The 24,355-nt window shown below is 31.5% G+C and overlaps 2 protein-coding genes across 6 annotated transcripts; both read left to right on the forward strand.

Annotated features, from left to right (window-relative positions):
• The first annotated feature begins 206 nt into the window (after positions 1-206).
• On the forward strand, positions 207-8,006 carry LOC107929273 (puromycin-sensitive aminopeptidase). 4 transcript variants are annotated; one of them, XM_041090477.1, is made up of 33 exons: positions 207-337; positions 1,198-1,260; positions 1,381-1,425; positions 1,610-1,750; positions 1,850-1,925; positions 2,151-2,227; positions 2,328-2,441; positions 2,534-2,608; positions 2,702-2,809; positions 2,895-3,107; positions 3,191-3,252; positions 3,380-3,407; positions 3,493-3,579; positions 3,679-3,704; positions 3,964-4,027; positions 4,118-4,198; positions 4,347-4,394; positions 4,514-4,532; positions 4,689-4,693; positions 4,806-4,817; positions 4,921-4,977; positions 5,077-5,186; positions 5,278-5,358; positions 5,453-5,636; positions 5,837-5,985; positions 6,073-6,211; positions 6,351-6,497; positions 6,602-6,683; positions 6,769-6,944; positions 7,034-7,144; positions 7,233-7,349; positions 7,448-7,519; positions 7,715-8,006. In XM_041090477.1, exons 4-33 carry the CDS (start codon positions 1,688-1,690, stop codon positions 7,790-7,792), a joined length of 2,661 nt encoding a protein of 886 aa, XP_040946411.1. In that variant the 5' UTR covers positions 207-337; positions 1,198-1,260; positions 1,381-1,425; positions 1,610-1,687; the 3' UTR covers positions 7,793-8,006. The 4 variants fall into 4 exon arrangements, with proteins under 4 accessions (XP_040946411.1, XP_016716134.2, XP_040946413.1 ...); XM_016860645.2 differs by lacking the exon at positions 207-337 and adding an exon at positions 529-783; XM_041090478.1 differs by lacking the exon at positions 207-337 and adding an exon at positions 579-763.
• Positions 8,007-19,913: 11,907 nt separating this feature from the next.
• On the forward strand, positions 19,914-23,468 carry LOC107929299 (uncharacterized). Of its 2 annotated transcripts, none has more exons than XM_041090480.1 (2): positions 19,914-20,234; positions 21,439-23,468. In XM_041090480.1, the coding sequence occupies exons 1-2, from the start codon at positions 20,121-20,123 to the stop codon at positions 23,131-23,133; spliced, it is 1,809 nt and encodes a 602-aa protein (XP_040946414.1). In that variant the 5' UTR covers positions 19,914-20,120; the 3' UTR covers positions 23,134-23,468. The 2 variants fall into 2 exon arrangements, with proteins under 2 accessions (XP_040946414.1, XP_016716173.2); XM_016860684.2 differs by having other exon boundaries at positions 19,916-20,234; positions 21,436-23,468.
• The last annotated feature ends 887 nt before the right edge of the window (positions 23,469-24,355 follow it).

A 24,355-nucleotide genomic window follows, 5' to 3' on the forward strand; every position in this document is an offset into this window, starting at 1 on the left:
GGCCGCCTCAATCAAGACCCAACATTATCACATCCCTACAACCTCAAAAATTTTGGTCAAACCCATTTAAGCTCTTTTTTTAATCGTCTATCTTAAAAACACTCAAGATAACCCGATAGTGATAGATCCTCTTACGTTAAAAACGAACAAATCTAGTCTACTATCAACCAATAAGAAAATTACACGTAAATTTTAATTCAATTATTATAGCAAAGTAAAAAATTTAAAAATAGAATAAATAGTAATACTACCTTGTCTGTGTGTCACCAATCAATCTCTTTGGTTCCCACACTTCCAGAAATCCTCTGTTTTTCCTTTCCATCTGATCTATCATTTGGTAAAATCCATTTTCTTCCGATTTTAATCCATTTTTTTGAAGCATATATATATTTCTCAGTTACCAGTTTTTTTTTGTTTTTTTTTATTTACCATTTTCATTGAATTTTCTTGTCCATATTTTTTATGTTTTATCCATATTATGATAACATAATATATTTATCCTTTTATAAGAACCCCCTCTCCTGTTTGTGCTCTGTTTTTCTCTTCTGAGTTGTTTTCTGATTTAGGGTTTTAGCCACTCTGGGTATTTATTATTTCATCTAAAGAAACACTTTTGGGGATTAAAGTTGCTAGTTTATTATTATTACTTTTATGTCGTAGTTAAAACGGTATATATATAGGAGGGTATTTATTTTGATTTTTTGAATGGCCCGGTTGATTTTTCCTTGCAAAAGTTCGTGTTTGGCAAGGACCAGTCTTTTGGGTTTGATCTCTTCTGCTCCTGTGATTATCCACTGCTCATTTTCTCCTTTATGAATATCGCTTTGTTTGCTTCTATGGTTTTGAGTTTTTTGCCATTGAAAGTCTATGATTAGATTTCAAGATTATGAAATGATGTTGGATAGTTAGGAAATATATATTGTTTTGTTTTGTGGGATTCAGTGACATATTTGTTCTTATGCTCCCCTATAAATTGTAGTTTTTTTTTTTTTAAATTTTCATCAGAGTGAAGTTAATTTCTTCAAAACTTAGAAATGAATATCACTTGTACACATTGCACAGCTTCTTTACATGTTGGCTTCTGCATATGCAAATTATTGTATGCTATGACTGGCAAGAAGGGTGATTGTGAAATTGCCAGTTTTGGCTGGATGGATTGGTTTAAATATTTTTCTGTTGTTTGCTTTGCTGCTTCAGGTTAAAAGGAGTGTCTGTTCAGTGAAGAGTATATCTGGGTATAGGTGTTTCTCGGCTCTAGAGGTTTGTGCATTTTGTTAGTTATCTAATATAACATACTGGGGTTCCTTTTTTTTGGAATAATAATTTTTATCTCGCCATTGTGCATTTATGGCTGAAAGTTTTCTTGTTGTATTTTTTTAGGCCACGCATAGAAGAAATTACAGGTTTCCACATTCTTTGCCTTATGTAAGTTGCTATCTTTTGCATCTAACAATGTTTGCTCTGTTAAACTGAGACATGCTTACGTGTATGCATTTATTGGAAGGCTCATATTTGTATGGTCTTATCGAAGTTTCCATGGATGTTTCTATCATCAAATATGATGTGGCCTCTTATGGTTACTTCTGTTATTTTGGGTAAATTGTTTCAGAGGGCAAGAGAAACCAGCAGAAGGCTGATTTGTTCAATTGCAACGGAACCTTTACCTAAGCGAGTTGAAGAATCCGATATGGATGCACCTAAAGAAATCTTTCTTAAAGACTACAAGTCCCCTGACTACTACTTTGACACGGTATAAATTGTAACTAGTTCAATACTCCAGCTAGGGTTCTGAACCTTTTTATATAGCATTTGCTTGTGCTTCCTTTTACTTATGAAAATAGCATTTCAGGTGGATTTGAGATTTTCATTGGGTGAGGAGAAAACAATTGTTGCTTCAAAAATAACTGTGTTCCCCCGTGTTGAAGGTATTGTAATCATTATACTTTGCTCCTAATACTTGAATTATCATTAGTAGATTATGTCTTTGTTTTTGACAATGTTGGCAAGAAATTTCATTCTCACTAAGGGGAAATTTACAACTTCGCTCTGTATTTTTCTTCGTGAGAATCTAGTTCTTAAATTTTTATGTTGATAAACACCTTTTTTTTTTCATTATTCTTTATATCATATTAATGTATTTTGTAGAACAGGTTCTTCTGCTCCATTGGTTTTGGATGGGGTAGATCTGAAGCTAATTTCAATCAAGGTTGATGGCAAGGAACTGAAGGTATATTGCTTATTACATTTCTCAAAGTAGGCTTCGTGGCCTAATTATTGAAACGGCTCTGAAGATACATTGTTTTATTATGCTTATTTGTCATTGGCAGGAGGGAGATTATCATTTAGACTCACGACATTTGACACTTCCATCACCACCACAAGGCAAATTTACTTTGGAAATTGATACTGAGATACAACCTCAGAACAACACTTCATTGGAGGTGAGGCATTATTGTTATTATTGTTTTGGTTCCGTAATGTATGGTATTTTTGCCCTAATGCCCATGTTGTAAATTTTAATTTCTTATTCTAGGGGCTCTACAAGTCATCTGGGAATTTCTGTACACAATGTGAAGCTGAGGGCTTCAGGAAAATTACATTTTATCAAGTAAGATATTGAAACATATATTGGATTTTATTATTTTCTTTTCGATGTGTGAATCTGTTTTATGCCTTGTTGACATGATTACCTTGTGAACAGGACCGTCCTGATATAATGGCAAAATACACATGCCGTATCGAAGCTGATAAGTTACTGTATCCTGTGTTGTTATCTAATGGAAATCTCATAGAGCAAGGAACCTTTGAGGCAAGCTTCACTTTTTATGGTAGTCTCTTTTTGTTTATTGGGAGTTGAGACTGTTGCTCATTGTTATTTTTCTGGATTGTTGCAGGGTGGCAAACATTATGCTGTATGGGAAGATCCCTTTAAGAAGCCATGTTACTTGTTTGCCTTAGTAGCCGGCCAATTGGAGAGCAGAGATGACACATTTGTTACCCGCTCTGGCCGAAAAGTGGCTCTAAGGATCTGGACCCCAGCACAAGATGTACCCAAGACTGCACATGCCATGTATTCACTTAAAGCAGCTATGAAGTGGGATGAAGATGTCAGGCTTTATATCCTTACATTGTTCTTATTGTGGTATTGAGATTATTTGATCTCTTCATTTAAAATCTTATTCTCTTGTAGGTTTTTGGTCTTGAGTATGACCTGGATCTTTTCAATGTTGTCGCTGTTCCTGATTTCAACATGTAAGATGCATTCTTCTCAAACAAGATTGAGCACTTGATTTACATTTTCTATTCTTTGCTTTTTTCTTAGTTATATGCAATGTTCATCTCTGTCGATGCCAACCTGCTTTGTTCTTTCTTTATGCAGGGGAGCCATGGAAAACAAGAGTCTGAATGTATGACTTCTGGCTTATCTGGTCAAACCATTTAAATTTATTTACTGTTCATCTTATTGAAGTATGTTTCTATTGCATGCCTTAGATTTTCAATTCAAAGCTTGTTTTGGCTTCTCCTGAAACTGCTTCAGATGCTGATTATGCTGCAATTTTGGGTGTTATTGGTCACGAGGTTTGTTGTGGATATAAATTTTGAAGATGCCCTTTTTCAAATATGTTATTTATGGATTTGATATGTTCTCATTTGATTTTATTCCTTGCTGTCTTGCAGTATTTTCACAATTGGACTGGCAACAGGTCAGTTTATTTCCCATTTAGGCTCATTATTGATCTTTACTGTTTAATGATTTGTTTTTCAATTCTGATCTGTCATATATGTGTTCTTCGTCATTACATGATGTTTTAATATATATATTTTATGTTTACTTTGCTGCGGGGTTCATTGATGAAGGTAGTTGAATTATATGTTATTCTGAAGACCTGTTTATCAATGATAAATCTATTTAAAACTACGAGGATAAACAAAGTTCAGTATAACATCAGCTGAAATATGCAGAGTGACTTGCCGGGATTGGTTTCAGCTCAGCTTGAAGGAGGGCCTCACTGTGTTCCGTGACCAGGTACTATTCTTCAATTACCAAGATTGAAAATGTAGCCTCATTGCAACATAATCGGGTTGTTGGTTGTAATTATTATTGTGTTGCTGGTAGGAATTTTCATCTGACATGGGAAGCCGTACAGTGAAGAGGATTGCCGATGTTTCAAAGCTTCGGAATTATCAATTCCCACAGGTTAATTTTTCTTGCACAACTTTGTAGTGACCACATATCCAGTTAAACGAGTGATTATGTTGCAACTACTGTGAAATCTACAAATAGATACTTCAGTGTGTGTGTGACCTACTTAAGTGCTGACTTTCCTCCGATTCCAATTGTTCAGGATGCTGGTCCCATGGCTCATCCGGTTAGGCCACATTCTTACATTAAGGTGTTAAAGCATCTCCCTTATTTATTATCCTTTTCTTTAAGTTTTCACATGCTTCTTCACTCTTTAAAGTTTTTGCTTCCAAGTTATGTTAACTTTTGCCTCCTTTTCCCCTTTGACAGATGGACAACTTCTACACAGGCAAGTTTTTGTTATATATGGTACAAATTCGTAATGGGTCCATGGATCAGTTTCCTTTTATAGATATATTTCATATACCATTTTAATGTGAACGTTTGTTTTTGTCACATGATCTTGTTTTATGTGAATCAAACATGGGGTTATCAACAACTGCAGTGACGGTAAGCCCTAGCTACTTGCATTTGCATCTTTTTTTCTTGTTTACTGTTTCATTTGACCAGGCATCTAATTTTTCTACTTCTTTTCTTGGTCTTTTTGTTTTCTTTTCCACAGGTTTATGAAAAGGTTTGAAAATCTTAACCAGATTCTCTCTTGTTTATGACTCTGTATTTGCGGTAAAGAGCTATTTGGTGTATCAATGGATTTTACTTATGATTCAACTTGCCAGGGAGCTGAAGTTGTCAGGATGTACAAAACACTCCTAGGAACTCAAGGGTTCCGAAAGGTAAAATTTACAGAATGTTTGAGTCTCAAATTTAAGTGTATATATATGTAAAGTTGCTTATCCTGGACAGATTTATTAATATGATTTGTTAATGTTCAGGGTATGGATCTTTACTTTAAAAGGCATGACGGGCAAGCAGTAACTTGCGAAGACTTCTTTGCTGCCATGAAAGATGCAAATGGTGTGGATTTTGCTAACTTCTTGCTATGGTATGGATCAGTCATCTTCTTTTCTTTGTTATTATTTAAAGTTACTTCGGCATTTTATAGTTTTGATGCTTAATACTTTTGAATCACTCAGGTATTCACAAGCTGGGACTCCTGTAGTAAAAGTTACTTCATCCTACAATGCTGAGGCTCATACTTTTTCTTTGAAGTTTAGGTATACAAACTTGAATTTTGTTGCAAGTATGAGCCTCGATTTTGGCATAAATATCTTGCTACTGAGTTTTATGCTTGTTTCGGCATTTTCACAGTCAAGAAGTACCCCCAACTCCTGGGCAACCTGTTAAAGAACCGATGTTCATTCCAGTAGCTGTTGGTCTACTGGACTCAAGTGGAAAGGACATGATTCTATCTTCTGTGTATCACAATGGGACATTGCAGTCTGTTGCAAGCAACAATCAACCAGTCCTCAGCACTGTTCTTCGAGTAACTAAGGTCATTTGAAAATCCTCTCGTGCTCCATCTTTTATCTCTAGGAACTTACACTCTTCTTTAGATTGTCTAAACATCTTTGAGAACAAGAGACCATGACTAGAATCAAACCGTATTGACACATAGGGGGTTACTAGTTAGCATGACTGTTGCATGTCTTTATGTTCTTCCTGATTTTCTTTTCTTTCGTTGTTTCTGAGCAGAAAGAAGAAGAATTTGTGTTTTGTGATATATTCGAGCGGCCAATTCCATCTCTACTGCGAGGTTATAGTGCTCCTGTCCGTCTTGAATCTGATCTCTCCGACAGTGACCTATTTTTCCTTCTCGCTCATGATTCGGACGAGTTTAATCGGTTTGTCTTTCTCAAAGCATGAATACTTATTAATCTAATAATCGAGGATTATATTAGATTTGTTCATTTGATTTTTTTCTTTTATAGCTGGGAGTCCGGACAGGTGCTGGCAAGGAAGCTCATGCTCAGCTTAGTTGCTGATTTCCAACAAAGCAAACCATTGACCTTGAATCCCAAATTTGTTCAAGGTCTCAAAAGCATACTTTGTGATCCAAGCTTGGATAAGGTATGATGATAGTTCCCTTACTGGAAAATATGAAATCCGTATTGTTTAAATCAGCCCTTTTGTGTTCCAATGGAGTGTTGACGTGTGCAATATATAGAAACCAACATACAGTTTATGTTTAACTGCCTCTTGTTATCAGGAATTCATCGCAAAAGCAATAACTCTCCCCGGTGAAGGGGAAATAATGGATATGATGGAAGTTGCTGATCCTGATGCTGTTCATGCTGTTCGAACCTTCATTAGAAAGGAGCTTGCCTCACAACTAAAATCAGAGTTTTTAAGCACAGTATGCTATATACACTTTTATAAACAAATCTTTATTACTTATAGACTAGTGTGAATTTTGCAGATGGGCTTGATTTTCTTTGTGCTTCTTGACCCTTTTAACAGGTTGAGAACAATAGAAGCTCAGAGGAGTATGTATTTGACCATCCTAATATGTCCGGACGTGCCCTCAAGAATACTGCTCTTGGTTTGCATTTGCCCTAATGTATATCCGCGCAATTTATGTGTCAAAATTTACATAATCTAATTGTCTTACATTTGTCTACTTCCAGCATATCTTGGTTCCCTTGAAGATACAGAGATAACTGAGCTTGCACTGCATGAGTACAAAACTGCAACAAATATGACAGACCAATTTGCTGCTTTGTCTGCCATTTCCCAGAAACCAGGTAAAACTCGTGATGACGTTTTGGCCGACTTCTATACCAAGTGGCAACATAACTACCTGGTAAATTTCCACTTCCCCTCTACTGAAAACATAGTTTGAACTTCTTTTCTCATATGTGATAATCTCGTTTTCTTTCCATTCTTTGTTAGGTTGTAAACAAATGGTTTGCCCTTCAAGCCATGTCTAACATTCCCGGTAACGTCGAGAATGTTCGCAAACTCTTAAATCATCCAGCATTTGACCTTCGTAATCCAAACAAGGTGATCGATAATTCTTTCTACGCAATGCATAAGCATATGATGGTGTCTTTTGTCTTCTGCTTAAATGTGGGTTATTTTGTTAATATAGGTGTACTCACTTATCGGAGGATTTTGTGGATCTCCTGTGAATTTCCATGCCAAGGATGGTTCCGGCTACAAGTTCTTGGGTGAAATAGTACTACAACTTGACAAGCTAAATCCTCAGGTTTGTCATACTCCTTCTCTTAGACCACTTCTCATCTGGATGGCATACCCGGTTTCCTTTTGCTATTCTTAAGTAACATTTACCTTCCGATATTGTAGGTGGCCTCTCGCATGGTGTCAGCCTTCTCAAGGTGGAGGCGTTTCGATGAAAGCCGTCAAACACTAGCCAAGGTAAGTGACCTCTTAGCTGTTTTATCCTATGTAATTGCCCACGATGTTGTTGTGACCAATGTTACAACTTTGTTCCATAATTTGACGATGAAAATGCAATTTTTCATTATTCTTCTAAACGTATCGATATTTTTTTATTGCGTTGTGCAACCGGGTGGGATTACAACACTAAAAACTTGCATACAATTTTTGCAGCAACAACTGGAGACGATAATGTCTGCCAATGGATTATCAGAGAACGTATTCGAGATTGCTTTAAAGAGCTTAGCTTAGTTTTATAGCTTAGCTGTTTAAATGGTATCAAATAACATTTGCTGCTCTGCTCATTGAGTTATAGACAAAGAAATATTAAACCAAAAAAAAGCTGTTAATTATGTCATAAAGTGAAGAGTGTTTTTGTGTGTGTTTTTAGTATTGTGGAAGTGAGAGTGAAAGGTTTTTATCTTGAACAATTTCGTTATAGATTATGATCATATCTATTTCTTTACACAATACTTAAAATTACTCATCGTTTTTTTTCTACTCATAAATAAGAAATAATATATTTTAGCACATTCTCCTATATTAATAAAAATGTTTATACCAATTGAACTAGCCCTCATTCCCTATAAACTCAATCCACAGTGAGGTTTTTTTGTTGCATACTTGCATTGCAAATTGGGCTTTGGCATTAATAAATGCCCATACTCGTGTAAGGGAATATGAAAATATCTATATTACGGCAGTCGTCCTCCACGTGTCAAACCCATGCTGCCAAGCCACGTGACACGACATTGGCCTCTTTCTTTTCCCTTTGTCTTAATGTAAAATTAAATATAATAAATTTAAAATAAGATCGACGGTAGGTATAAACTTGACATGGGTTTTGGTTTCTACTTGATTTGAGTTTAAAATTTAATTCTAATTATTTTAGGTTTAGATATTTTAATTTCAAATTTATTTATAATTGAATATTTTAGATCAAAATAATTTAAGTTGAGATCCAACATCATCAAAATTAGGATTTGGATTCTAGTTCTTGAGGCTTTGTCTTAAGTGAATGTGTTTGGTAGGTTTCTTTATTATAGTGGCCGATTAATTTGTCTATTATTAAATGAACCAAAATAATTTTTATGGCACTTAAAAATTAAATAAATTTAAATTAATATTGTTGAAACTTTTTTGAAATCGACTTTTTATTTAAAAATAAAAATAGGAGTCGCCACCAATTATTTTTGAGAAGCGTGATCGAGTCACCTCGTAATTTGATCGTTTTAATAAGAGGTTTGATTTTATTAAAACAATGTTTTCGGTCTACAAAAATCCAGAAAATGAGTTCGGGAGTCGGTTACGCACGAGGAAGGATTAGCACCCTCGTTACGCTCAAAATTGGTACCTAGTTGATTACTTGGTGTCTTTAGTATCGAAAATTAAAAATTTGAAAAGATTTTAAAATACGATCTTTTATTAAAACATTACTTAACTAAGTTCATTTTCGCGAAAAAAGGGTTTATTTCAAGTTAATTGAGAAAAAAGGATCACGTCCTATAAGTTAGAACACAATGCCTTAAATACTTGAGAACGAGAATAAACACCGATTACTCAAATCTCATTATTGTTTAAAAGTTAATATTCGACCATCTCGGCTTTAGAAGGAAGCCATATTCCGTAATTTAAGAACACGACTTTTCTAATTCCAAAAATAATGAACATCGTTTCGGTTTAAAAATTTTCTTTTTATTCATCGTGCAAAAAACGATCATGATGCTTATAGAGACAGGCATTTTAATTTATTCGGGCATAATACACAAATGAGTAAATACTTAAGCCTAATGTATGATATAACAATAATGAGATAGTTTAAAATAATTATATGGGTAAGATGATAAACAATGGGTGAATAAAAGAATAATACTAATAATATAATTATAACAATAATAAGAATATTATTTTGTGGTATTAATAATAAAATAAATAAAGTAATACAAATAAAAAATAAAAATGCTAAATGCCTCATGACGAATATAGACATAAATAATGAGAAGATGATAAAAGAAATAGTAAAAAACGAGATAAAAAAATATAATAAGGAATAAATAAAAATGTATAAATAGAAAAATGTAACAATCTTACTTTAAATATATAAAGATAAATGGATAAATAAATAAATAATAGTAGTAATGAAGATAAGAATAAAATAATACATAAACATTATAAAAAAAAGTAAATGATAATAAATAAATAAACAAACAAACAAAATATATAAAAATATTTTAAGGGTTGAAATTAAATGAATGAGGATTAAGTTGTAATTTAGATGAAATTTAGGGATAGATTTTAAAATATAAAAAAGAAAGGGCAGAATGAAGGACTAAAATAAAACGCGCACAAAGGAGGAAGGACTAACTGGGAAATTATACCCTGTCCGTAAAACGACGTCGTTCCTCGAGGGACTAAAATGAAATAGAAATAAAATTATAGGGTATAAATTAAAAACAAAAAAGGACAGGATTGAAAAATATTTTAAACGTGGAAGGCCTAGGACCGCAATTAGACCGTTTAATGAAAACACGCAGATCCTTGGATGCTTTTGGGTCGGGTTGCGGGTCGCAGGTCGTGTCAAAACGACACCATTTCAGGTGTTCACCTTTTAAGATGGTCCAAGGACCAAATTGAAAGAAAAATAAAAATAGGTGATAAAATTTTAAAAATAAAAAATGGATAGGCCCAGATTAAAGCAAGCCGCAAAAGCAGAAGGACTAAAGGTGCAAATAGCCCTTCTGGTCAAAAACACACGGATCCTGAGGTTCTTGAGTTGGATCTCGGGTCAAAGGCCAAAACGATGCCTTTTTAGGGCTATTGAAATCAACTCTAAACGACGTCGTTTTAAATGACCTATAAAATTAAAACAACTAATATTAAGTATAAAATGGCCATTTTTTCAACCTTTCGACTCCCCTAGCCTGAAAAGTGTCATCTTTCATCAGAGATGACGGTCCTCGGCCACTCACGGCGGCGAAATGCGAAAAGTCGGTAAAATTTTGACTTTTTATTCTATTTTATGTTTATCTATTTAAAAAAATAAAAAGCGAAGAAATAAAGTGAATAAAAGGCCACCTTTAAGAATTTTTTCTACTATTCTTTGATTGATTCTCTGTAAAAAATTACAAACTATTTTCGTGACTTTTATAGCCACGATTACACTGTTCATCTCTATTTTGCTACTGTTTTATGCTACTATTCTTGCTGCCTCTGTTCTTTTTTGGTCCTCTTTTGCAAGTTCGACGCTTAGTTAATGGAGGAGAGAAGGGGCACCTTTGCCGTTTTGTGCAAGGCAACAGAGAGCGTCAGGCCTCGGGACGAGGCGCGCTGACATGGCACGAGCGAAGGGAGGGGTGCAATGCATATGGGATCATCAGGTTTCAGAGTTTTTGAATTAGTTTAGGTTGTAGGCTTGTAATTTTTGAGTTAGGGTTTTTGTATTTTGGGCCATTTGAGTCGCTTTTGTAAATGGACTATTGTGTTTGGGTTTTATTTATTTATTTGGTTTGGTTTGGTGGGCTGGACAAAATTGGCCTGCTACGAATATTTTAAAAGTTTTTATTTTTTATAATTTTACGAATAATTTTTATTTGTTTGTAGTTGAATCATAAATAAAAAAAATATTTTTATATTTTTTAACATTGAATAAATTAATTTGATCTCCTCCGTATAAACTTTAAGAGATACTCTCGTCCTTTATACTAATAACTTTTGTAGAAACCAAATCTATCCACCCAAGTAGCAGATTTTTGGTGATGTCATGCTTTGGAAAAAGCTTCTATTTATATAAAAGGTAAATTATTCTCAAGGTCATTAAATTATTGGTATATTTACATTTTGGATGCTTAGTTTTAAAAAGTTATAAAATGGTCATTGAACTATTTAGAAAGTTTTCATTTAAGTCACTAGCTTGTTAAAATTATTGTCGTATGTCCTTTGTTCACAGTGCCTACACCAGTCAAAAGCTCTCCTTCATTTTTTCTTCTACAGTTCAGTTGTTTTTCATAAAACAACTTTGAATATTACGAATCCGCGAGCTAAAATCTAAATAATTTTATTCTCCGATTTCTAACATTGATCATTTGATCAACTTAGATCTAAAACATGTTTTTCTACTCATTGATGGGTACTGATCTACCGTACTAATTGTTAAATCATCACTTGGAACTTGCTAGCCGAACTTTAAGAAAAAACTTTAACAACCTAACAACTTAAATAAAAACTTTTGAATAGTTCAATTACTTAAATGAAAACTTTCATATTGTAACATTTTAAAGTCAAGTGATCAGAATGTGAATCTATTAATAATTTAGTCACCTTTTAACTGTAATCATCCTTTTAAGAAATACAACATACATTATACAAAATAGGAGTGAGCAAAACTCGATTCGATTCAAAAAAATCGAAAAAAATTTGAAGTTTGAGTTAATCGAATCAAGTTATTCGAATTATAAGAGTCAACTCAAATAAGTAATTCGAGTTTCGAGTTCGAATCAAGTTAAATTTACAATTTGAATAATCCGAATAATAGATTAGTATAAACTCACTTTTGGTCCCTCTCAAGTTTGAAAATGAGCAAATTGGTCACTCTCAACAAAAATTACAAAAAAAATTAAAATAATTTTTAAAAATTCAAAATATTTATAAAAATTCCAAAATTTATATTGATAAAAAATTCAAAAAATATATAAATAAGTTAAAAAATTAAATAAGTTAAAAAATATATAAACAATAATAATTTTGGGATCTAAATAAGTTAATTAATGATTCAAGTTTATCATACTAAAATATTTATTATTATTATTTTGCTTTGAATTTTTTTTAAATATATATGGTTTCAAATTTATATACTTTAACATAAAATTAGTTATACGATAACAAGATTTTAATTTAACATGTTTACTTTTTTTTAATTTAACTTAAATAATTTTATTCAATTTAAGTCGAATTTCATTTCACTCGACTCAATTTAAAAAAATTTAAATCAAATTAAAATAATAAAATAAAACTCATTAATTTAAAATTTTTTCACTCAATTTCTTCGTAAATCCGTTACTTGCAATTTAAAGACTATTTCTGATGTATGCTACAAAAACCATGAAAGGTCAACGCAAAAATCTAAGTATTAAGATTTGCAGTGGTAGGTGTCCCACTTTGTCACCTCAAACTTTCTTTTTTCTTTCAATCAAATCCAAATTTAAATACCTCAAAATTCAAAACACGATAAGAATATGACATAACATTAAATTTATTTAATTTTTAAATTTTTACACATCCGTCCACTTTATTTTCCCCATATGTTTCCATTATTCACTTTTGTGAAGTCATTTCTCTTTGCCTAAGTTAGGTCTAAGGTCTTGTCTTTCATTATCATCATTTCATCATCTCTTCAGTTCTAACAGTTACTAGGAGTATGCAAAATTCGGTTAACCGACTGAATTATTTTTTGATTTTTAATTAACGGTTAATTCAGTTTCAAAATCGGTTAATTAATCAAATTTTTTCGGTTTAATCAAAAAAATTAATAAATAAAATTATAATATATAAATAGGCCTACTATTCACCTAAACCCAATCCAAATCCAAGTATTCAACCCAACCTAATCATAAAAATTACAAATAATTTAATAAATAAAAATAAAGTTCTAAAACTAAAACTAAAACTAAAGTCTAAAAGTCTAAAAATAATTTAATTATGTAGTGATTCAATTCGGTTAATTCGGGTAATTCGATTAATTCGGGTAATCAGGTTAATTCGGTTAATTCGAGTAATTCGGGTAAGTCGGTTAATTTTTAACCAAAAATAAAAAATATATAATTTTCGGTTAATTCGGTTAACCGACCGAATTAATCGAAAAAATTTCGGTTCGGTTAATTTTTTTTGAAAAAATTTCGGTTTGGTTAACAGTTAAAAATTTTGAAAGGTCGGTTAACTTGGTTAATATTATTTCGGGTCGGTTAACCGGTCGGTTAACCAAATGAACACCCCTAACAGTTCCTATTCTTGGATCATTTTCTATTTTCTATTCTATCGCGAATTCAGAATTTTTTTTGTAAATAGTCGAAATTAAATTATATATTTTTACAATATTAAAAGTATAATTTTATTATTTTAATATTTATATTTTTATAATTTTAAAAAATTAAATTAATTTTTTTTTATTTTTAAAGGGGTTAAAAATAATTTTACTATTACTAATTTAAAATTTTATAAATTATAAAGAGTGTAAATGAAAAATTATATATATCGTTAATTATCACATGTTTATTATACACATTCCTGTGTGCTTCAAATACTAATTAAAAAATATATATTTGAGTAAATTTTACGTAAGATGATAGACATATTTGCATATATTCAATAACATGTTTCATGCTTATCTTCGTATTCCAATAAAAATAAAAACTATTGGAATAATGATAACTTTAGTTTTCTAACTTTTTCAAATTTTATCAATTTGATCCTTTTTTTTTTGAGTTATATTGGTTATTAACTTTTCGGAAAGTGTAAATTAAACCGCTTTGTTTAATGAAAATGTTAACTTTTAACGATATTAGTGTGGCAACCCACGTGACCGTCTACATGTTCTTCATGTTGACATAACACTATTTATTTCACATGTCACGTCAATAAATAATTTAACAATTATAAAAAGTATAGCATGAAGTAACATGAATTGCCATTCGACCTGCCGATTTAAAAAATTAAACATTTTAGTTAGTAGTTTCATTATAAAATAGTAATTCAACTCTTTTAAAAAATGTTGAGTCAAATTTAGCTAAAAAATTAGGGGTCAGATTAAAAAAATATGTAACTATTAAAGATTAAAATTACGATTATGCCAATTTTTTTTCTCTGTTTTCCTTAAAGCTCTTCAAATCATCCCACCATAAAAAACCATGAAAGAGAAAGAAAAAGATAAATATGATTGTGAGACAGTAAAAAGATAATAAGAGAAACTAATTAAATATACATTTGTTTGACCTAAAAGGGTCTTTCCCAATATATAGTAAAAACTAAAAGGACTTTGCAAGCATTATTTATTTTTTGCCTTTATGGGTCAAAAGTTGGTCTCAAACTTTGGTTAACTCAATTCATTCCTTATATATATATATCTTTATCAAGGTTTTAATTAATCAAACACTAATTTACATATATCCTTTCCCAAAAGCATACTGTTTTTTAATCATTCATCACCAAACTGCTTGTGGGGACTCAATTTCAAGGCAAAAAAAGAAAAAGAAAAGCCTAAATAAGTGTATGAAAAAGGGAAAAAAAAAGGGAACTATCACAAACCCTAAAAGGCTATAATTGTGTGAAACCCTATGGGATGATGGTTTGAAAGATTAGAGGGTTTAGCTCTTACCTAATTGATGTAACTCTAACTGTAAAGTTAAAGTAAAAAGTGCTTTAGGATAAGCTATAGTAATCAAATAGTCCCCCAAAGTTATAGTGAAAATCATATACATGAATCGGTGCGTGTTGGGTATAATAGTAATACACATTGTATTATTAAGGTCGAGCTTCAGAGATAATATTGTCGAGAGAAACATTCAAACCTAAATGTATGAAAAAAAAAAGAAACTATCACAAACCCTAAAAGGCTATAATTGTGTGAAACCCTATAGGATAAAGCTTTGCAAGATTAGAGGGTTTAACTTTTAGCTAATTGATGTAACTCTAACCATAAAGTTAAAGTAAAAAATTCTTTAACTATAGTATGAATCAATGCCGGTTGAGTATAATAGTAACCCACATTATATTATTAAGAGGAGAATTTATGGTTGAATTTTAGAGATAATATTGTCGAGAGAAGCAGTCACGAACCCTGAAAGATTAGTCTCTATGAATTGTAAAACGAATATAAAAGATATTTTAATCCAGAAAAAATTATATACATGTAAAGTGTGAAAGGTAGCTCCAAAAGCAACTTCTTTTTCTCTGCTGTCCTTTAGAAGGGTTAAAAGGGAATGGAGAAAGGAACTTTAGGGGCAATGGTTTCCCAAAGATTAAAGAAAATTTGGTATTGAAGGTTGAAATAAAATTGCAATTCTTTTAAGGGTTAAAATATGGAAATTTTGTTTAAAAAGTTTAAATAAAAGTCTTGGTAATTGAAAGGGACTCAACTTGATATTATCTCAAAATAATAACATATATTTGATCATAATTGGTAAAATACTTCAATCAATCCCTATTAAAATTTTCAAATTTTCTAGCTTTTATTTGATTAATTATTTTTTTCTGCAAAATTTAGTGAAATTTGAGAGTGAAGTGACTCAAAATTCTTCACACAATCATTGCTAAAATTTTCATTTTTTAAAACTTTTGTTTGATTCGAACTCATGTTCTCTTACATTGGCAATAATATCCATGTCAATCCAGTTAAGACTTAATAGACAAGTTACCATATTTTTTTAATATCATTTCAAAGTCATTAACCCGATTTAGATATTATTATCTTAAAGTTAAATGAAAATTCAATTTAACATAATATATGACAAATCATACTATATTTTGGACCCTTCCCACCACATTATCTATGGTCTCTTTCCAATTATTTAATATCATTTCATCAAATTTTTTCATATCATTGATACGTAATTTTGGTAATTTTTTATCTTGAAGTTCAAACCTTGAACTTTAACTATTGATTCTTAAACATGAACCCCAAACTCAAATCCGAACCTTTAACATTAAACTTTGGATCTTAAACCCTGACTTTTTAAGATTCAGGATAAAAAAAGATTACCAAAATTATATATAAATGATATAAAAAATATTTACTAAAATGTTATTAAATAATAAAAAATAATTTCTAATATATTTACTCACAAAACACGTAACATTAAAAAAAAATAGTAAGAATAAAAAGGGTTTGTTCATCTATTACAAAGCAAATGATGAGATTGAGAGTTTGTCGGATAAAAAATAACCTTGAGAGTGGTTAAAGGAATGGGGCTAATAAGGTAGCATATCATAAACTCAACTAGTCAAACTAGATGGTCAAAAGAAGATTAAAATTTAGTCTTAATCTAATTTTCCCCTTGAAAAGGGGTAAATCATTACATATTTGTTTAAAGCAAATTTTGGAGCAAAATCATTTGTTAAGTATCTCAAAAGAAGGTTAAAAGACATCATAATTCTTTTGGGAAAAAGAGGGTTAAAGTTCTTTCAACAAATTGGTCACAAGCAATTATTTCTAATCATATATATATTTTATATTATGCCTAAAATTATTCATAGTCTCTCATTAACTCATAAATAAAAGGATAATGTGTTTCTGCGCGCTCGAACCCACGTCCTCCTATATTGACAATAATACTCAATGGCGGAGCCAAGGGGGTTGGCAGGCCCCGACCCCTTCTAAAATAGAAAATTTTCCGTTTAGGCCATTTATAATTTATAAAATTTTAAATTAGTAATGATAAAATTGCACATTGGCCTCCCAAAAAATAATAAAAAATTGATTTAATACTTTGAAAATTATAAAGATCTAGTCTATTAAAATGATAAAATTACATTTTTACTATCGTAAAAATATAAAATTTAATTTTGACCCCCTAAAAAATTTTTTTTGGCTGTGCCATTGATAATACATATTCCAATCGAGTTAAGACTTAATCAATTATTACCAGTTCTTTATAAATAAGAGTTTTGGTTAAATACCAATTATTACTTATTTTGTGTATATATTTTCTATATAAAAATATATAATAAACATACTTTTAAAACAATACAGTTTAATTTATAATACTTAATTCAGTTAGTGGAAGGTATAGATATTATTAACTTTACATTATAAATATAAATATAAATTTATTAATTCAATAAATTAATCCTAAATAAAAAATGTCTTATTTTATTATTTATATACGCGTTTAAACGTGCTATTGATTATTGCAATAATAATAGTGTCAATTAAATTAAAAGAAAAACAAATTTCAATGAGATTAGATTAGATATATGAAATATAATTAATTATATTAAAAAATTGAATAACATAAATGTATATAAATGTAATTTCAATTAGGGGAACTCATTCATTAGGTTGGTTTTTTCAATCAATGGATTAAATCAGTTACGGTTTTAGTTAGGATGGCTTTTTGGTTAATTATTATTAATTAAAATTCATAGTTGATCCCATCAACTTAATTGGCTTCATTTATATTATTTTAATTATTTTAAATATGAGGCAGTTGTGTTGGTGAATGTTATAGGATTAAAAAACGAGTTTGGACAAAAATATTAAGTAGGTTTAAATATGGGTCAGGCTCGAGTTTAAAAATTCAAGACCTGAGTCCAGCTCAATTTTAAGTTTATAATACTTTATATCATGCTATTTTTCTATATTATATAATTTATAACATATAAAAAAATAAATCTATACTAAATATATGATACTACTCTAATGTAAACAATAAAATAATGTTAAGATAACTGTATAAAAAAATTAAATATATTTTTAAAAAAAATTAAAAATCAATATGGACGACCTTAAAATGTACTTGAGTTAATTTTTTTGTAAATATGAGTGGACTTGGGCTAAATCATAGATTCTTATTTCGAGTCAAGTCAGGCTTGAACAATTATAAAGTATGTTAATATCATGCTTAGACTTAACTCAATCCAAACCAACCAAGTCCGTGAGTACCTCTAATAGTAGGTTACCATTCCAGTCTTAACAATTTGTACTAGTGTATACCAACTAATAATGATTGATATAAAATTTTAATATTTTTTATCTTAAATATTTATTTTCATAATTACATTTTAAAATAAAATATAATCAATTCGAACTTAGTCCACGGAATTCACCTATAAAATTCAATTAAGTTAATTTAAGATGGTAAAAATCAATTAATTCGATTACAGTAAAAAGATGATCCATCAAAATCAATTAAATATATATATATAAAATAATCTTTTAACTGTTTGTTCAACTTGTATGCGTAAAATATTATAAAAAAAGGATAAATATCAAACTCGTACATGAACTTTAGTTCAATATGCAATTTGATACATAAATTTTAATTTGGTGTAATTATACACATGAAACTTCAATTGTAGTTCATATGTATACATAAAACTTAGATTTTGATTCAATTATACACATTTGAAGAAAATTTATCTTAAAACCCAAATCATTCACTATGGACATACCAAAATTTTGTATTCTATTTTCATAAATAAAACGACTTTTTTCATCCCAACTGGACATTCATGTTAGCATTTAAAACTTATTTTTACTGCCATGTCAGACTTTCATTTGGGAGGTAATAGATCTTATTGGTAAAGTGACCATTTTGTAACAAAATAATAATATAAGTGACTATTTTGAAATTTACCCTTAAAAAAATATACATTGATGGTACGGTGAGAGTTAGTTGAAGCGGCGGGTAAAGGGGGAGAATTTTAGAGTAGAACATGGGACCCAATTTTTTCTTTTTTATTTTTGCCTCTATAAGGAGTGGGGGTGGGTAGGCGCACGAAAGCTACTAAGTAAGGGATGTGCACACGTGCACTCCTTTGACAAAAACATTTTTAAAAACGATCACATTTTTTTTATTACAGAATATTTCACTTTTTTTTTACTACATTTACAACCCTCAATTAAATAATTTTAAGGATAAACTATAAAAATAATCTCTTTTATTTACCTCATATTACATTTTAGTCACTTATATTTGAAATGTTATGTTTTAGTCACTTACGTTATCGTTTTGTTTCAAAGTGGTCACTCTACCATTAAACTCTATTACCTCACTAATGACAGTCCTACGTGGCAATCCAAATGAGTTTTAAATGCCAACTTAGATGTCCAGATATTGAGATGAAAACATATTTTTAATTAAATAAATTTAATTTGGACTGTCACATAGGACAATCGTTAGAGAGGTAATGGAGTTTAACGGTAGAGTGACTACTTCATAACAAAACTATAACGTAAGTGACTAAAACGTAATATTTCAAACATAAGTGACTGAAATATAATCTAAGGCAAACAAAAATGACTATTTTTATAATTTACCCTAATTTTAAATATGTTAATTTAAGCTTGTCAATAACGTATTTATATTGTATTTTTTTTCTAAATTTAGATTGAAATAATGTTTAAAAAATAATTTTACAATAAAATATTCAATGAAAATGGCAAATAAGTAAAATGGAGCTTATAATTAAGGATAATATAAAACATTAGCATAAAGTTGGGAGGTTTTTCGATAATTACATAAAATTTATAAAGAATCAAGTCATTGCCGTGTTTGACCTTAAAAGCGTTTGCTTATACACTTATTCCAGACAATGTTAGTAACATTCAAGCAAAAAGAAAAGTTTTTTTTTTTTTTTTGGTTTTTGCATTGACATAATATAAAAAGGGGATTTTTTATTTAAGAATTTAATAATTTTTTTAAAAATATATAATTTTTGATTTTTTTCATTACGGAAGCTTCTTCTATAAATCACCGTTTACGTCCTTTCTCTTTCGTTTGTTTTTTTTTTCTGGGAAAATTTGGACATTTTCAGAGGGGAAGAAAGTTTTGAGCTGTTTGTTTCTCGGGAAAAAAAGAGAGAGGTAGAAATGAGAGGCGCAAATGGAGAATCTAGAGTTTTGAATAATACTTTGGAGACTATACATGCTGCTGCTAACGCGATCGCTTCAGCTGAGAATCGTGTTCCACAAGCTACGGTTCAGGTAAAATAATTTTAAAATTTATGTTTCGTTTAGTGTTTTTTTTTTGGGTGTTTTCTTTGCTGTGATTGTTTCAATGGAGTTTTAATTCAATTTGGTTGATTTGTGGAAATGTTTTTAAACTTCTTCGGTATTCATTTCGTGATCTGTTTTTTTGCACGATTTGATTTTCTTTTTTTGGTTCTGTGATTATGTTATGGTGATTTAATAAGTTTTTTTTTAACTAGAATCAAGTTTAAGCTTTCTTTTCAGCGTAATAATGTGATTTTAGGCTTAAATTTATTAAAGGTTGAGTTGTTCCAGAATCAATAATCTTTTTTCACTGTTGCTTGTGGTTAGATTTAGAAATTGAAGGTTTTCTTATTTATAGCTTGTTTCTTTTTTGGTACTTGGCAGTTCAGGATTCTAAGAATTGTCTTTGTTGATGAAACAGTGTTTATCAACATATAAGGTTTCTTTGTTATTATATTCGATATACCTTATTTACCCAGCAAACATCGTGAACTAGGTGATCTTCTTCATTACTGTTTCTAATTTTATTTTCATTTGGCCTAGATTCCTAGATCAGAAGTAAGGAAGCAAAAGAAGAAGAAGAGTATTATACAAATTTGTCCTTGAATTTGTTTGTATCATTAAGCTTTTTTGTGTCCATAATGTGGGAAGAGTTAATTAGAAGGTTTCGTATAGGCTCCGATTGTGGAAATCTAGAAACTTATGTATGCCTTACCTGACTAAGATCAAGGTAAATCCCATTTCAACATCCGAATTCAAGGTGGATAATCAGTGGTTCTGTGTATGTTCTGTCTGTATATGATTTCCCTTGTAGTGGAGGTCTAGTTGAAGAATACTCATTTACAATCACGCGGATAAGCTTCGGAAATACTTAAACAATGGGTATGAATTGCATATGCTACTTGACCTTAATTTAGATGGTAAAAGTGTGGGATAAGCATACATACTCTTTCTATCAAACAGTTTGAAGCATAATTGTAGCATGATTTCCAATAAGTTTTGAGCATAGATGCTTTAATTTGTTTCTTTACTTGATACACTTTGGTCAAAGCTTCAATGAGGATGCATTGCCTTATTGTGTAATATGATCTTTTTCTTTCATTGCCAGTTGTTTGGTTTCCTATTAACTACATAAGAATTTGGTGTAATTTACTGTATTAATCCATTTTATCATAAATTTGGTGACATTTAGAAGAGAAGATGGAGTGGCTGGTGGAGTGTTTATTGGTGTTTTGGATCTAACAAACAAAAAAAGCGAATTGGGCCTGCTGTTCTTGTTTCCGAAACAAGTGCTTCTGGTGGTAATGTGCCTGCTGCTGAAAATCCAAACCAAGCATCCTCCTTTACACTTCCTTTTGTTGCACCACCCTCTTCTCCTGCATCTTTCCTTCCATCTGGACCCCCCTCTGCTACACAGTCTCCAGCTGGTTTAGTGTCTCTCACATCTATTTCTGCTAGTATGTATTCTCCAGGGCCTGCTTCCATTTTTGCTATTGGCCCTTATGCTCACGAAACTCAGTTAGTTTCCCCACCTGTTTTCTCGGCTTTCCCCACTGAACCTTCAACTGCACCATTTACACCTCCTCCCGAGTCAGTTCACTTGACTACACCATCCTCGCCTGAGGTGCCATTTGCCCAGTTCCTTGGCCCCAACCTCCAGTATGGAGAGCAGCGATTCCCATTATCCCACTATGAATTTCAGTCTTATCATCTTCAACCTGGGAGCCCTGTAGGCCAATTGATCTCCCCAAGCTCAGGAATCTCCGGTTCTGGCACCTCATCTCCTTTCCTCGATGGTGATTATACTACTGGTCTACGCTTTCCCGAGTTCCAACTGGTTTACCCTTCCAAGCTCTTGAACCTTGATAAGCTTTCCAACCGTGAATGGGGATCATATCATGGTTCTGGTACTTTAACCCCAGACGGTACAACATCCACACCTCGCAATGGTTTTCTTCTGGATCATCAGATTTCTGAAATTGTGTCGCATCCACGCGTGGCTAGAGAAAACCAAACTGATCAGGTTGTGGTTAATCATAGAGTTTCATTCGAGTTAACAAATCAAAAAGCTGCTAGTTGTGTGGAAACTGAGACTGCAACACCATCCGAAGCTGTGGCAGAATCTCTATGGAATGAAGCAGCAAGAGAGAGAGAAGAAAACGCCACTAAGTTGTTGGATACTTCTGTATGTAGAGTTGGTGAAACATACAGCGGAAAGCCAGAGAAAGCTCCAGCAGATAGGGAAGGCAAACCACAGCACCATAAGAACCGATCCATCACTCTCGGGTCAGTTAAAGAATTCAATTTCGACAATATTAATGGAGAGATAGAAGAAAATGCTACTAAGTCAGTGGAAACTTATGAAGGTCGTGTTGGTGAAACATGCAACGAAAGGCCAGAGCAAGCTCCAGCAGATAGGGAAGGCAAACCACAGCACCATAAGAACCGATCCATCACTCTTGGCTCACTTAAAGAATTCAATTTCGACAATGTTAATGCCGAGATAGAAGAAAATGCTACCAAGTCGGTGGAAACTCATGAATGTCGTGTTGGTGAAACATACAATGAAAGACCAGAGAAAGCTGAAGTATCTCTACAGAACGAAGCAAAGCAGCGAGGAAACTTACGAAATCGTGTCGGTGAAACATGCAACGTAAGACCAGAGAAAGCTCCAGCAGATAAGGAAGCCAAACCACAGCACCACAAGAACCGATCCATCACTCTCGGATCAGCCAAAGAATTCAATTTTGACAACCTTGATGGAGGTGATGTCCATAATAAGCCCATTGTTAGTTCCGATTGGTGGGCCAACGAGAAAGTAGCCGGAAACGACGACGGCATTCCCAAGAATTGGTCCTTTTTCCCCATGCTGCAACCTGGTGTAAGTTAAAAAACTGGGAAGCATTTTCGTGGGGTGCCTTCTGATTTTCCACATCATTTTAGGAACTTAGGTGTGGCTTGGGTAGGGGATTCAAACAATTTGGTAACAACAACAGAGTGCATGCAATTTTATTCAAATCAAGTTATAGATAATTTTAGGGGTTTTTTCTTTTACTTAGATTGCATATTGCATGACTGGCTGATCCATGAAGGCTGTTGCTTGCGTCCTTCGTGACTAAAACAACAGGGTCTTATAGGAATATTTCTATGGTTACAATATTGTACTATATTTTTGCTAATTTAGGCAGGCAGACAGATATGAAAAACAGTCTCTGATTTTGTGCACACTTGGTGTAAAAATAGCACATCTAATGGCTCTAAAAATTTGATACAGTGGTGTAAAATAATGATATGTATATTGAGGTTGCATGTCAAGGTTCTTCAGAGATCAAAGTCGGGCAGTCGAGATCGATAGTCTTTTGTCACTTCACCAGGCCGATTAGACTTGGAATCCCGATTTGGTGCAATGGAATGCTGAGATCCAAATGTGCCTCTAGCAATGTCAATTAGACCCAATCTTTTGAGCAACTTAACCAACGATTAACAACAAGCCATGCATGTGATACATGAAAATTCAAAAATTAAAGGCTAAAAAGTAATTAAAATAAAATATAGTAAAATATATTTGAGAGAGTTTAACCTTGAAAATTTATCAAAAAAGTATAATAAACAAACAAATGATTGGCGCCTTTGATTGCTGTAAATTATGAACAAAAAACCAAACCCACAACAATCGCAAATACCCAAAACAAAGAATCATTTTATTTTATTTTTATTATTAATTTATTTAAGAGTAGAAACTTAATTTAATTTAATGGTATAAGATTTTTCTATTAGAGGGAAAACCACAAATTTATTTGAATGAAAACGGTACTTTAGCTGAATTAGTAAAATTGAATCATCAGAAAACCGTATATGGAATCTATACATGTTTATAGGCATGAATCAGAAAGGGATGAGTAAAAAATTAGTCTCGTTTAGAATATGGATTAAACTTGAACATTTAGAGTTTAACGTCAATTTGACTTTTTTTAAACTGTATAATGTTTTATATTATATTATTTTTATGTATTATGTAATTTATAGCGCATAAAAATTAAATCTAGTAGTATATAGTACTACTATAGTGTAAACATTAAAATTTTTTTAAGACTATATATAATATATAAATA

Source organism: Gossypium hirsutum, chromosome D03 (genome assembly GCF_007990345.1).
Source record: "Gossypium hirsutum isolate 1008001.06 chromosome D03, Gossypium_hirsutum_v2.1, whole genome shotgun sequence".
In the NCBI taxonomy this organism is placed as follows: Eukaryota; Viridiplantae; Streptophyta; class Magnoliopsida; order Malvales; family Malvaceae; genus Gossypium; species Gossypium hirsutum.

Coding starts and splice junctions, on each gene's coding strand:
- LOC107929273 (XM_016860645.2), top strand. CDS start 706: ATGGCCCGGTTGATTTTTCCTTGCAAAAGTTCGTGTTTGGCAAGGACC. Junction 1,926..2,150: donor TGTGTTCCCCCGTGTTGAAG/GTATTGTAATCA, acceptor TTTGTAGAACAG/GTTCTTCTGCTCCATTGGTT. Junction 5,637..5,836: donor CTGTTCTTCGAGTAACTAAG/GTCATTTGAAAA, acceptor GTTTCTGAGCAG/AAAGAAGAAGAATTTGTGTT.
- LOC107929299 (XM_016860684.2), top strand. CDS start 20,121: ATGAGAGGCGCAAATGGAGAATCTAGAGTTTTGAATAATACTTTGGAG. Junction 20,235..21,435: donor TTCCACAAGCTACGGTTCAG/GTAAAATAATTT, acceptor GGTGACATTTAG/AAGAGAAGATGGAGTGGCTG.